The sequence below is a fragment of the Odontesthes bonariensis genome, chromosome 17, assembly GCF_027942865.1.
Source record: "Odontesthes bonariensis isolate fOdoBon6 chromosome 17, fOdoBon6.hap1, whole genome shotgun sequence".
Lineage (NCBI taxonomy): Eukaryota > Metazoa > Chordata > Actinopteri > Atheriniformes > Atherinopsidae > Odontesthes > Odontesthes bonariensis.
The window spans coordinates 23,864,685-23,875,332 of NC_134522.1; the positions used below are offsets into that span (position 1 = coordinate 23,864,685).

Here is a 10,648-nt window from a genome sequence, read left to right on the forward strand (position 1 = left end):
GAGATACAGTGAATCTCACTATCAGTTGGGAAGAGAGAAGTTTGAGGGAAGAAAATAATTTAAAATTGTAATTTTATTTTACCGCAGATCCACCAAATTTGTTTAAAAAGAAACTAAGCGCAACAAAAGCTGCATTCCAGTTGAGGCACACTACACATTACATTGCTGACTGTGTTTGTGTTACTCAAATAAAAATTTGGTTCCCAAGAAGCTCCGATGGTTAACCATTTCAGTGAAAGCAGAATTTTCAATTCCTTTTTTAAAATTTTAACAAAAATGAGTCGCTGTTTATTCCAGATTATAAACAGATTTTATTACTAGAACTGAGATGTTTTTGGTGTGTCAGTATGGAATGAACCCCCTCCCTAAAGTATGAACTGAAAATCACACATCTGCACTTCTTCAGTGTGACTAATAGAGGCTGTTACCGGTTTAAAAAAATAATAGAAGTGGCTCTTTTTTTTTTTTTTTTTTAACTTTATTGACAAAGAAAAATAGAAATGCAAATTGTTGCAGACGCAAGCAGAGTGAACCGAGAGCATCCTGCTACATTAAGATTAAAGCACGGGAGACATTGATGGGCATGAACAGTTTAGAGTTGACTGAAAAGAAACGTAAGGTCTAAGTCTTCTCATGCAAAAAAAAATATATATATATATCTATATATATAGATATATATATATGTATGGCAGGTGCGCATAACGCATAGCAGTTTCACCACCAGCAGCATGCTTGAATGAGAATCATAAGCACTTTGAGCGCTGGCAAGATGAAGAACAAAACCTTACATAGCTGCAGGTTAACAACCAACAAGTGTTTTTTTAAACTTGTTTTAAACTAAGGGTTAAGGGAGGGTTAAATACACAACAGTGTTGAATCAATCTGCAAAGATTGAGTGAAATTAATGATTTTGAGGCTATGGAGACTCATGGAGAAACAGTGATGCCTGCTTCAACACAGAAATATAATGGCATAGACATTCGGAGCACACTTGGTCTCTAATGCCAAGGCCAGTTATGCTTGTACACACTACTTGCTCATTTCATTAGTAACACTAATGTCGGCCAGTCTGCTCTTAACGTACAACGTGTGATCCAGCTGTGCTTCAAACTGTTGTCTCATCTGCAGAGGAAAGGAAAGGAGAGGTGTGCTTTTCAGTAAAAGTAATTACAGCATCACTTAAAGCAATACAATGTAACTTCTCAAAAAGCACATTATGGAGCTCCCCCTACAGGCTTGGAGGTAATGTACGGTTACACCGTTGTAAATACAACACCCTTTCGCTTTCACGTTTGTTGACGAACCGGCGAGGAGTCAGAAGGTGCAAGCAATGTTGACCGAGAAGGTAAGAGTAATCAAATGTACCTGGGAGCTGAGAGGGGTCTATTTGTTTTTGCGGTAGGTGTGCCAGAAAGCAAGTCGAAGTACTTCTGCTCAGCTCCCGGGCCGCTCCAGCAAAGTTACATAGCGCAGCTTTTCCAACTCAGACCCCCGAAGGGCATAACCTGGTTCTCACGCAGATGGATGTTTCTCATCCATCTGGAATTTTCTCGGTTGCCTAGCTGTTCTCTGCTGTGAGTAGGCGGGGGTTGTATTCGAAAACCTCTCGAACCTGATTGGAGAATTCAATGTGTGTGTCACGTACTACTTCGACCAATCATATCGAAAGCGGACGTGACGCGTTGGAGCGCGACCAGTCTCTCGGTCTGTGGTGGAAAATAAACAAAACACAACAGCAGCGAGCAAAGCAGGAGCTAGCAGCAGCTAATCGTCCGGCAATGGCGGTAAATGATAGATGTCGGCTGTGCAGTGAAAATCTGCGAATAAAGGGAGTCCTCACAAATAGCAAGCTGAATCGAAGCTGAGTCCATGCTCTTGCATCCGTGCCGCCATTGTTGTTGTGGTACTGTGTTTGACTGTGTTCGTTGTCGCGCCGGATGCTACGTCATACCTGTTAACTACCCGCCCCACGATTGTGATTGGATCTAGGCATAGAGGCGGGCCCGTTTATGGGGTAACCGAAGACTTCGGGCTCAACAAGGCGCGCCCAGACCCTCGTGCGAGCTCACGAAGTGTAACGAAGATGCATGAAGGGTCTGCGTGAGAGCCAGGCTACGAAGGGCATAGGAGACAGGCCAATCGTAATATTAAAACAATTTTTTTCAAGCTGTTATTTTAAGGTAGAAATGTTACATAATATTGCTTTAATCCTGCCCCAAACTGCTTTACACAATACTCTTATTTCTCAAGCCGCTGAAGATGTAAGTAATGATTTGCCACTGAACCAAGAGGTTTCTTCATTTCACTAGCTGAGGCTTTTTTAGTTAAAGGCTAAAACGTCACTCTGGCGCCACCTGTAGGCTGCATATTTCAACATAATTACATAAGTCAACAGATCACATTTGAGAAAATCTTTTGGTTGTGAAATAAAACCATCAACAATCATTTTGATAGTAGATAACCCGCAGTAAAGCGGTTAAAGTGGAAGTCAATTACTGAGATGAACACAAACCGGTCAAGTTGTTTTACTTTTTTTCTGTCTCACCTCAGCAATGGTTCCTCTGAGAGGTTTCAGATCAAACGTGAGCGTGGATGCTTTCACCATTGAGCAGCTGTCGAGGATGTAACTGCAGATGAAGAAAAAAAAATGAAAAAGAAAAGCCAAGTCTGAAGGAGGAAAGGTTATGTTTGATCTCCAACCCAAGCTTTAAAACTTAAAAAAAAATCCCTCATTAAGCACTTGTTTATTCCAGCCTAAGTGGACAGCAGAGAACACAAGAAGTCAACACAGGGTGGTTTACCAGCTGATGTTTGCCTTGTGCAGGAGAAAGAGGGAGCGAATCGAAGCCAAACGGGATGGGGCCGAGTGAATAACTTTCCCCACTACAGAGTGGCAGGAACCGCACTTTAGAGTGCTGTAGATGCTGAAAGCAAACAAGAGCAGTGATGAGGACTAGCGCAAAGAGCACATGATTTAATGTGTGTGACGGTGAAAGATAGAGGGCAGATGCAGAAGTCTACCCCTACAACCAAAGTCTGGGTTTCTTTGCTGTGTTTAAGACAAAGTTTGGTTTCACAACAGAAACTGCCTCCACAAGAGAGGTCAGTCTAAATTAGGGGAATGATGACTATGGCATGTAAAGACATCTATGAAAGCCAAAACCCTACTTACCAATTGGTCATTTCCTTATCATGTCCTGACACCATGACATCACTAACAACAACATCATTGGTTACTCCTGAAAAGCAGAGAAGCTATTGATCATATTGGGCTGTTGATTATCACCACTGAATGGGTGTGTACAGGAACCCTGCAGGTCACACAGTAAAGAGCATGTAAAAATGATTAGATGTAAAAAAAAAAAAATTTAATTAAAAAAATGGCAAAAGAGAAAACATATCCACAAACAAGATAATAATACCAGTGTCAGAATGCCCGTCAATTATCTTAAAATCAGTAGTTTAAGGTAAATTACTCTTCTAACCAGTTTTAGGTCGTGTGATATCTCCATGACAACTGAACAGACACCGTTGGCATGGTCTAGTGAGGCAGTTCTCAATTTTCATTAAAGTAGAAGAGTGGTAAACTTAAATACGCCCGTTACTCCACAACAGACGTACATCATGTAGTGTTGCCAAAATCCAAACCACGTGTATATAATTTCCTGAGTCTTCGCTAAGCTCAAGAAAAGACGTAAACTTACTTATGCACATGATACAGTCCATACATCTCATTTCTCCACAGACGCCAACAGAGTCTGCCAGGACGGTGTTGCACTGCTGACAGTGGAGAGTCATCATGTGCTTGTGTTCTGCTGCTGTGGTCGGCTCTACGTTGTCAGTGCGATTAAGTAAGAGGCTCTCGTCATACTCCATTATTGCGAATTTCCTAAAACAAAGCCTGAAACTGTACCGCGCTCGGTAATTTGAAAAGAGGACGAAAGCACACGGCTTCTTCAGCGAGTTTTACCTCGACGCTTTGCAGTGCAGTCAACCAACACTGCCACCACCTGGTGTATTGTGAGAAATATCTTCACACTTCCATTAAACTAATTTATTTTAAAAACAGACAATAAAAAGATAGTAATAAACTGCAACAGTTGTGCAAAACGAATTCTTACGGATCAGTTTTCTTGAAAATAGAAATTCAGTAGCAGACGTTGACCCGCTTCACTCTGGTTGGCTGCGTGGTATAAACCAGGAGCCAATCAAACGGCTCCCGCTGCTGTATTTTGAATCGGAGGTAATTTCAACCGTCCACCGGGCGCCGACACCGCTGAGCACACAGAGTCAAAGTTTGAATGACAAACTGACGTGTGTTTTGGTGGACCTCTTTTCGTAAAACGGAATAAATAGTCACACCAACATGGATTTGGACTCAATGAAATATGCTGACTTGCGAAGCCTAGCTAAGGAGCTCGGGCTGAAGGCAAACATGAAAGTAAGGGCACTGGGCTTTTTTTTGCACGTTGTTTGAGATGACTCAGTGTGTTTCGTGTTTAGGGTAGTCCTAACGCTTACAGTTTGCTAACGTTAACAGAAATCACGAGCGGATATAATAAAAAAATGTTTTCGTTCAATTATAGGCCGATAAACTCCTGAAAGCCATAAAGCAGCATTATCAACAAGCGAAGAAGGAGGAGGTGGGGCAGGTAACTTACTCTTGATCAACACTGCGGCAATCATTTTAAAAGTACTGCATTTTTTTTGTTGCATTTTTAATGTGTACGAATCCGAATGTTATTATTACAGGGGCAAAATAATAATAATGTCCAAGAAAATGAGAATATGGTTCAGGAAAGTCATGATGAAGCTTGCAAAGAGGAGGCTTCTGGCACCGCTGTGTTTGTGAACACACGTCGGGGGAGAGGAAACGGCACCAAGAGGAAGGTCTCTGCAGCAGTGACCGAGTATGCTGCCCAGATGGCTCCAAAAACCACAGAGGTGTGACATATAGTGATGTATTGAATACAAATGAAAGTCACTAACATAACCACAATTAAATAGTATTTAATGCTTAAGTTTAGACTGTGTGGCACAGGGCTGCTTTGTTTCAAAGCAAATCTTTGCTTTTGAGAGGAGTGAGTTATTTATTTTCCTTTTAAGGATGACACCGTAATGAATGCACGCAACACACCCAGCAATGCAGGGGGTCCTAAGAGGAGAAAGGTATCCTCTAACAAGGATTCTGAAAAGACAGACTCCGAGCCCCCCACCAGCAGTGAGCATCCGCAGCCAAATGTTGAGGATGAAGCGCCTGTCCACAGCGAAACAGGTCTGTAGCATGGTTTGATGAGGGGGGGGGGACACTTGTAACTGTTAATTCTCTCTTATAACAGCCTATTAGCCGGAACAATGTTGCCACCATCTTAAAAGATTCTTGGTTTTGACATATTAATTTGTGTTTAACGCACGTGTTCAGAAAAGGCTCCAAAAATGACCAAAGCTGGCAGAATCCCTCGCTACCAAAGGCTACAGTCCAACAAGACCCTGCTGAAGCCTACCACTCCTAGTAAGTGAAGTTTTTCTCCCTCCTTCCTGTGCCTTGAATAAATAATAGTGACAAGAGTCCATCTCACGGGCTTTTAAGAGGATTTATTAAAATTGTATCTCTAATTTAGACTTCAAAAAACTCCATGAGGCACAGTTTAATAAAATGGAGTCCATCGATACCTACGTTCAGCGGAAGACGAAGCACTTGGACACCTACAAAGGTCCAGTCAAGGAGCAGAAGGTAATTCATTCTTAACCTTTTCTTTTCTTTTCTTTTTTTAAACCTCTGAAATGTTCAACTATTGTCTGAGAGCGAACACTAATTTGCGTTGAATTTTATTTGCAGGATCTTTCGAACAAAACTAAACCTCAGCCGCTTGATGTCAAAGCTCAGGTGGTAAGGAGCAACCGTTGGCTCAACATAAAAGATTGCAGTATATTCTGATAACTTCCAGAATGTAGTGATGGTTATGTTTGTGTCCATCAGAAGATGAATCCAGCTGCTACCCTCATGTTCAGCCCCGCTCCACTGTTTAAGAGACCAGCCGACGAGAGGCGTGGACATGCTTTGCTGTCAGCCAGTAAAGCTCCTCCCAATAAACTTGCTGGGAAAGATGTTCCATTCAGACCATCTGTCCTTTCCACTCGCAGGATCAATGTTCGGTGAGTCGCTCCTTTATCTCTGGCCTTTAACTGGAGAAAATCACATAACCAAACAAAACCATAGTGACAACGAGCTCTTGCAGATCTTTGAAATTTCAACTTGTTTTTTTATACGACACTGTAGCAACCTGGTGTGTTTGCATACAGATTCTCAGAAGCTACTCGTGACAACGAGTTTAAGACATCTTTGGTGAAAACACCTGCACGCAAGTCACCCAGCATGACTTCCAGTACCCCACAAAAGCAGACTGCAGATGCAGGAAAACGCCACAGTGTCAGGACTTCGACTTTCTCTGCCCAAAAAACTCCAGGTACTTTTATCTTTCCATTCCCCAGAAGGCTCTTTCAGTTAGGGCATTTACATATTTTCTTCACACACAACCATCTATCTTCCTTCCTCAAAGGAGCGTTCGTATTCACGGGCAACACAAGCGTCTCGACGACCCCTGGGACGCAAAAGAAGCCGAGCTTCGATCTGAAGGCGAGTCTGTCACGTCCGCTCGCCTACAAGCCACATAAAGGTATAAACCTGTTCTCAAGTTTGTCATTTTTAAAATGTTAGGAGGCAAGGCGGATCATTAAAGGCTTCGTCTTTTTACAGGTAAACTGAAGCCGTTTGGAGACGCCAAAGAAAACACTTCAGAAAACAAGTCTGTGACCTCAAATGCACATCAGGACAATTACAAGCAGCGCAAAGTCCAGTCAAGGTATGAACAAAAAAAAAAAAGGCTTGATCAAATTTTAATAACAATCTGCTCTTCTAGCATCTCTTATGGAAGTTCTGTGTCTTATAGGGAGGACCGTAGAACAAAGCAAGTGGAAGATCGAAAACAAAAGAAACAAAGTTTGCTTGGGGCGAGAAGAGGCCTCGTCATGATGTAAAAATGTCGTGTCTGTTTGTAGACTTTTGTACAGCCTGTTCTATTGTAACTATTTCGCCGTCTCTTTAACTGTGCTGTAGAAAGGTAGATATGCTCACATCTCCTCTCAAGCCTGTCCTGCAGTCTGTAGGTTTCTGCATTTGTTTAAAGACTGTTTTTTAAGTAAAATAAGCATTTGCTTATTTTGTCCTTACAAGTTATGTGTTTTTTATATTCTAAGAGGAAAAAATCTTACGGGAGACGCTGACAAAAGATTAAAAAAAACTTTGCAAGTGCTGTTTTTCCAAATGTTGTTTGAATACTCAATTTTTAAAAATAAAATCACAAAATACTCCCCCATGTGGAAAATACTACTTTATTGTTTTAGTTTTTTATTAGACCATGTAACGTTTTACGTTCTACTGGTAATAAATACATGTCAGTGACGTATGAGCACATTCACTAAAATCCAGATTTAAAAAAAAAAAAAAAAAAGATGCCGGAACAAGTTGAGGTGCGTTTGGTTGTTGAATGGTTCAGCTGCAGGCCTGGGGTCGTTCTCAAACTTCCGGATTCCTCTTGTAGACCTCATAAGCAAACTCCTCACTGTGTGCATAGTCTTTGCAGACTCCAATGAAGTCGATCTCGAGTTGGAATGGACCATCCGCTTTGTCTCCCAAGGTAAACCCAACAGTGTTAATCTGTAAAAACATAGTATCGTGGACTGATGATGCACATTATCGCAAAATATATCTGCATCCCGCAGTTGCCGGTTGAAAACATCTGGGTACACGTACAAGCACTTAAATCTGTTAATGTGTTTTATGCCAATTCTGCGTGATTTGAGAGTACCTTGTCGAGCCAGAGGGGATGCTGGTCGTCTTGTATTCTCCCTCGATGTGTGAGAAAGAACTTGGAGAACGGTATCTGCAAAGGAGACTCGGGTCAGTTCATCACTCCAGATCCTTTATCTAAAAGAGCACCGAATGTTCTAAGGTTGTTCAAAAGCCAGCAATATTTGGTCGGCATGTTTCATGGCTGCTCTCAGCAGAACCTTTAGGAAAAGACTCGTCAAACATTTGCTGGAATTTAAACCTTTTTCGTTCACCTTTACGTCTTGCCAGTAGGGTCCCCCTCTGGTGTACAGGAAGTAATTGTATATGTCGTCTCTCTGGTGGGAGAAGTACGTTTCTGCTGCAATGTTGATCATCCATGGGCGGCCATCACCGCGAATCCGCAAGTGGACGGTGTTAAAACTGGACCAATCATGGTGCTTTTTTCTATCGAATGAAGCCTGGGAATGACAAAAAAAAAAAGGTTTGGGGGTTAACTGTAAGCTTAGATCTGGCAGCCATCTAACTGCCTCCGATACCAAAATAAGAACAGCAGGAAATTTCCAGACCAAAAACTTTGTCAGGTGGAGTAGTTTTGAAGCCTTCATCAAATTAATTATTCAGATTTTATCCTGCATACCACTTATCATCTAAGCCAGACAAATGACTGAGTGATCGTTTGTGCAACAGAAAAAGCAGAAGTGAGCAGAGCACTAACCAGTGGTTGCTTTGAGCGCATTGTGCAGTATCCACTATAGCGTGTTTCTCCGTCTTTTGGGGGACTTGATCTTAGAGTCCCATACAGAAAACAGGTATTGTTGTTCTTTCCAAGCTTGAGGTAAACTTCACTTTGGCCTCCTATCTCTTTATCACAGGACACCGTCCAATCCTTCAGGCTCTCAGGACCTCTGAATTCCCACATTACCCTATTCTGCTCCAACATGTGGTCAATGATCGGTTTGCCCTCCGGGCCAACCCATCGTCCAAGAAACTCATTTTTCAGTAGTGCGAAGTGCTTCTTTATCCCTTCCAAACCCTTTGATAAGTTGAAGTTGATCTTCTGCCATGGGAACTTGTCCTCTCTTGGTTTGCCGGGCCGTCGGTATCCGCTCTGGATCAAAGATCTTCTGGGCACAGTGAGAGGAATGATGGAGGGGAGGAGGTGGTGGGTGGAGCTCAGCAGCCTCAGAGCAGGGAGACGTGTGATCTTCGATAGGGACATTTCAGTGCTGATCTGGAGGATTCACTGCTGGGGTGCATCACAAAGGAAAAGCAGCTCTGTTACACTTGTGATACAGGGAGATAAGGATAATTAAGACTGAGTTTCTCTGTTTTAGAACAGCATTGACAAGATGTGGCAAATCTTAATATGAAGGAATACAGCCCCATAGTAAGGCAGTATATTGCTGAAATAAACATGGCCTCGACATATGCGGTGCCTTCAGACATGGGAAAAACCTTTGCAAATTGCACCGAAGCAGATTACATTACGGTCATTTTGCAGACGCTTTTATCCAAAGCGACTTACAATAAGTGTGTTCCACATCGGTAGGCAAAAGAACTTCAGGTCACAAGAAATCATAAGTGCATTTCCTTCCAAAACCAAACAGCTAAGAGCATAACTAGTGCTAGAGTAAGTGCGGTAAGTTAGGTACCTAGACAAATGGGAAGACGATTTAGGAAACAAATAAGTGTGTAAGGAGCTAGGACGAAACAGGTGATGTCCTAAGAGGGCGGATCTGGGTAGTGTTTCCTGAAGAGATGGGTTTTCAGACTGGTGCGAAAGATGGGCAGCGACTCACAGATGGAGCTGTGTGTTGATGACGAGCCATACGGCCCAGCTCCTCTTAGCCTTTAGCCATGCTTTCCAAAAAGATTTTTAAAATGTGATTAATCAAACACTTTTCAATCAGTTGTTGCCTCTTTTTCAAATTCAAAATGAGCCTCTTATAATAATTTAAGAAAACGTCGATTTAAACATTTGATATGTTGTTTTGACACTATTTGAAATAATAATAATAAAAAAAGAGTTAAAAAGATTTGGAAATGATTGGCTTCTGTCATTGTTGACATTTTCACAGCTTTTTTTGGATACTGGTTTGTAAAAATCATTTTCTAATCTGAGCTTCACATAAGACATAAAGTTTTAATTCTCTTGTTTCTTTCTGAGGTTTATGTTCATATATATAATTGTCAAATATATAGAGCACGGAAGCTAGCAAGCACACAGTGTATATCATATATGTATAAAACTTGACGCTTGGAATAACGTTTCATTATCTGTTCCTACTTACCCGTTTACGTTGCAGCAGCTAATGTCTGCTACTGAGTACTTAGAATAACGTTTGGTGCGATTTAATCCATGAGGATCTATATATCATTTTGTTATTTACAGAACGACTTCAAACTTGCTCGTGCAAATCCAAGGTTGTCCGAATCCACACAGGAAACTCGGCTGAAGTACAAGAGCTGCGTTCAACACACATTCAACTGATAAACGTCGCACACGGCAGTACATTAATGAGACACAGATTTACTACAACAGTGGCGCTGGTGGATCTTGAACGCAACTTTATTGCACCACAGAAAACTGTCCGGACTGACACACTTACTGTGGACCTCCAGTTCCCCTCTTTACTGAACATGTCCCAGTATCTTTATTTATTTTTTATTTAGTTTCAGTTGCATTTCTTTGATTTGACAAGTACTGTGAAGCGATTGCGGTTCAGTAGAATTGTTTTTTCAAGTGTTTTATTGTAGCCCAGTCACATATATAAACTCTTGTTTTTAAATGCTTGC

At 41.6% G+C, this 10,648-nt stretch overlaps 3 protein-coding genes across 4 annotated transcripts; 1 reads left to right on the forward strand and 2 right to left on the reverse strand.

The window, feature by feature from the left end:
- Positions 1-521: 521 nt before the first annotated feature.
- On the reverse strand, positions 522-3,953 carry oip5 (opa interacting protein 5). The gene is made up of 5 exons (XM_075448113.1): positions 3,705-3,953; positions 3,173-3,239; positions 2,802-2,924; positions 2,546-2,627; positions 522-1,122 (listed from the first exon to the last, which is right to left on the reverse strand). Exons 1-5 carry the CDS (start codon positions 3,874-3,876, stop codon positions 1,030-1,032), a joined length of 537 nt encoding a protein of 178 aa, XP_075304228.1. The 5' UTR covers positions 3,877-3,953; the 3' UTR covers positions 522-1,029.
- Positions 3,954-4,272: 319 nt separating this feature from the next.
- On the forward strand, positions 4,273-7,367 carry nusap1 (nucleolar and spindle associated protein 1). Its single transcript, XM_075448280.1, has 12 exons — positions 4,273-4,441; positions 4,587-4,652; positions 4,753-4,944; positions 5,107-5,275; positions 5,423-5,512; positions 5,622-5,734; positions 5,840-5,890; positions 5,981-6,156; positions 6,304-6,467; positions 6,561-6,677; positions 6,758-6,863; positions 6,951-7,367. Exons 1-12 carry the CDS (start codon positions 4,367-4,369, stop codon positions 7,036-7,038), a joined length of 1,407 nt encoding a protein of 468 aa, XP_075304395.1. The 5' UTR covers positions 4,273-4,366; the 3' UTR covers positions 7,039-7,367.
- A 9-nt stretch (positions 7,368-7,376) lies between these two features.
- On the reverse strand, positions 7,377-10,305 carry ndufaf1 (NADH:ubiquinone oxidoreductase complex assembly factor 1). 2 transcript variants are annotated; one of them, XM_075448282.1, is made up of 5 exons: positions 10,144-10,305; positions 8,568-9,095; positions 8,125-8,310; positions 7,869-7,943; positions 7,377-7,717 (listed from the first exon to the last, which is right to left on the reverse strand). In XM_075448282.1, exons 2-5 carry the CDS (start codon positions 9,069-9,071, stop codon positions 7,577-7,579), a joined length of 906 nt encoding a protein of 301 aa, XP_075304397.1. In that variant the 5' UTR covers positions 9,072-9,095; positions 10,144-10,305; the 3' UTR covers positions 7,377-7,576. The 2 variants fall into 2 exon arrangements, with proteins under 2 accessions (XP_075304397.1, XP_075304396.1); XM_075448281.1 differs by having other exon boundaries at positions 8,568-9,098.
- Between the last annotated feature and the right edge of the window lie 343 nt (positions 10,306-10,648).

What these genes read in the sequence shown, in the direction of transcription:
- oip5 (XM_075448113.1), bottom strand. Translation starts at nt 3,876, where the DNA reads ATGGAGTATGACGAGAGCCTCTTACTTAATCGCACTGACAACGTAGAG. An exon ending in GGACTGTATCATGTGCATAA is followed by an intron (nt 3,240 to 3,704) that starts GTAAGTTTACGT and finishes TCTGCTTTTCAG; the next exon opens with GAGTAACCAATGATGTTGTT. An exon ending in GATAAGGAAATGACCAATTG is followed by an intron (nt 2,925 to 3,172) that starts GTAAGTAGGGTT and finishes GTTTGCTTTCAG; the next exon opens with CATCTACAGCACTCTAAAGT.
- nusap1 (XM_075448280.1), top strand. Translation starts at nt 4,367, where the DNA reads ATGGATTTGGACTCAATGAAATATGCTGACTTGCGAAGCCTAGCTAAG. An exon ending in GCTGAAGCCTACCACTCCTA is followed by an intron (nt 5,513 to 5,621) that starts GTAAGTGAAGTT and finishes TCTCTAATTTAG; the next exon opens with ACTTCAAAAAACTCCATGAG. An exon ending in CTCTGCCCAAAAAACTCCAG is followed by an intron (nt 6,468 to 6,560) that starts GTACTTTTATCT and finishes CCTTCCTCAAAG; the next exon opens with GAGCGTTCGTATTCACGGGC.
- ndufaf1 (XM_075448282.1), bottom strand. Translation starts at nt 9,071, where the DNA reads ATGTCCCTATCGAAGATCACACGTCTCCCTGCTCTGAGGCTGCTGAGC. An exon ending in TGCGCTCAAAGCAACCACTG is followed by an intron (nt 8,311 to 8,567) that starts GTTAGTGCTCTG and finishes TGTCATTCCCAG; the next exon opens with GCTTCATTCGATAGAAAAAA. An exon ending in CCTACTGGCAAGACGTAAAG is followed by an intron (nt 7,944 to 8,124) that starts GTGAACGAAAAA and finishes TCTCCTTTGCAG; the next exon opens with ATACCGTTCTCCAAGTTCTT.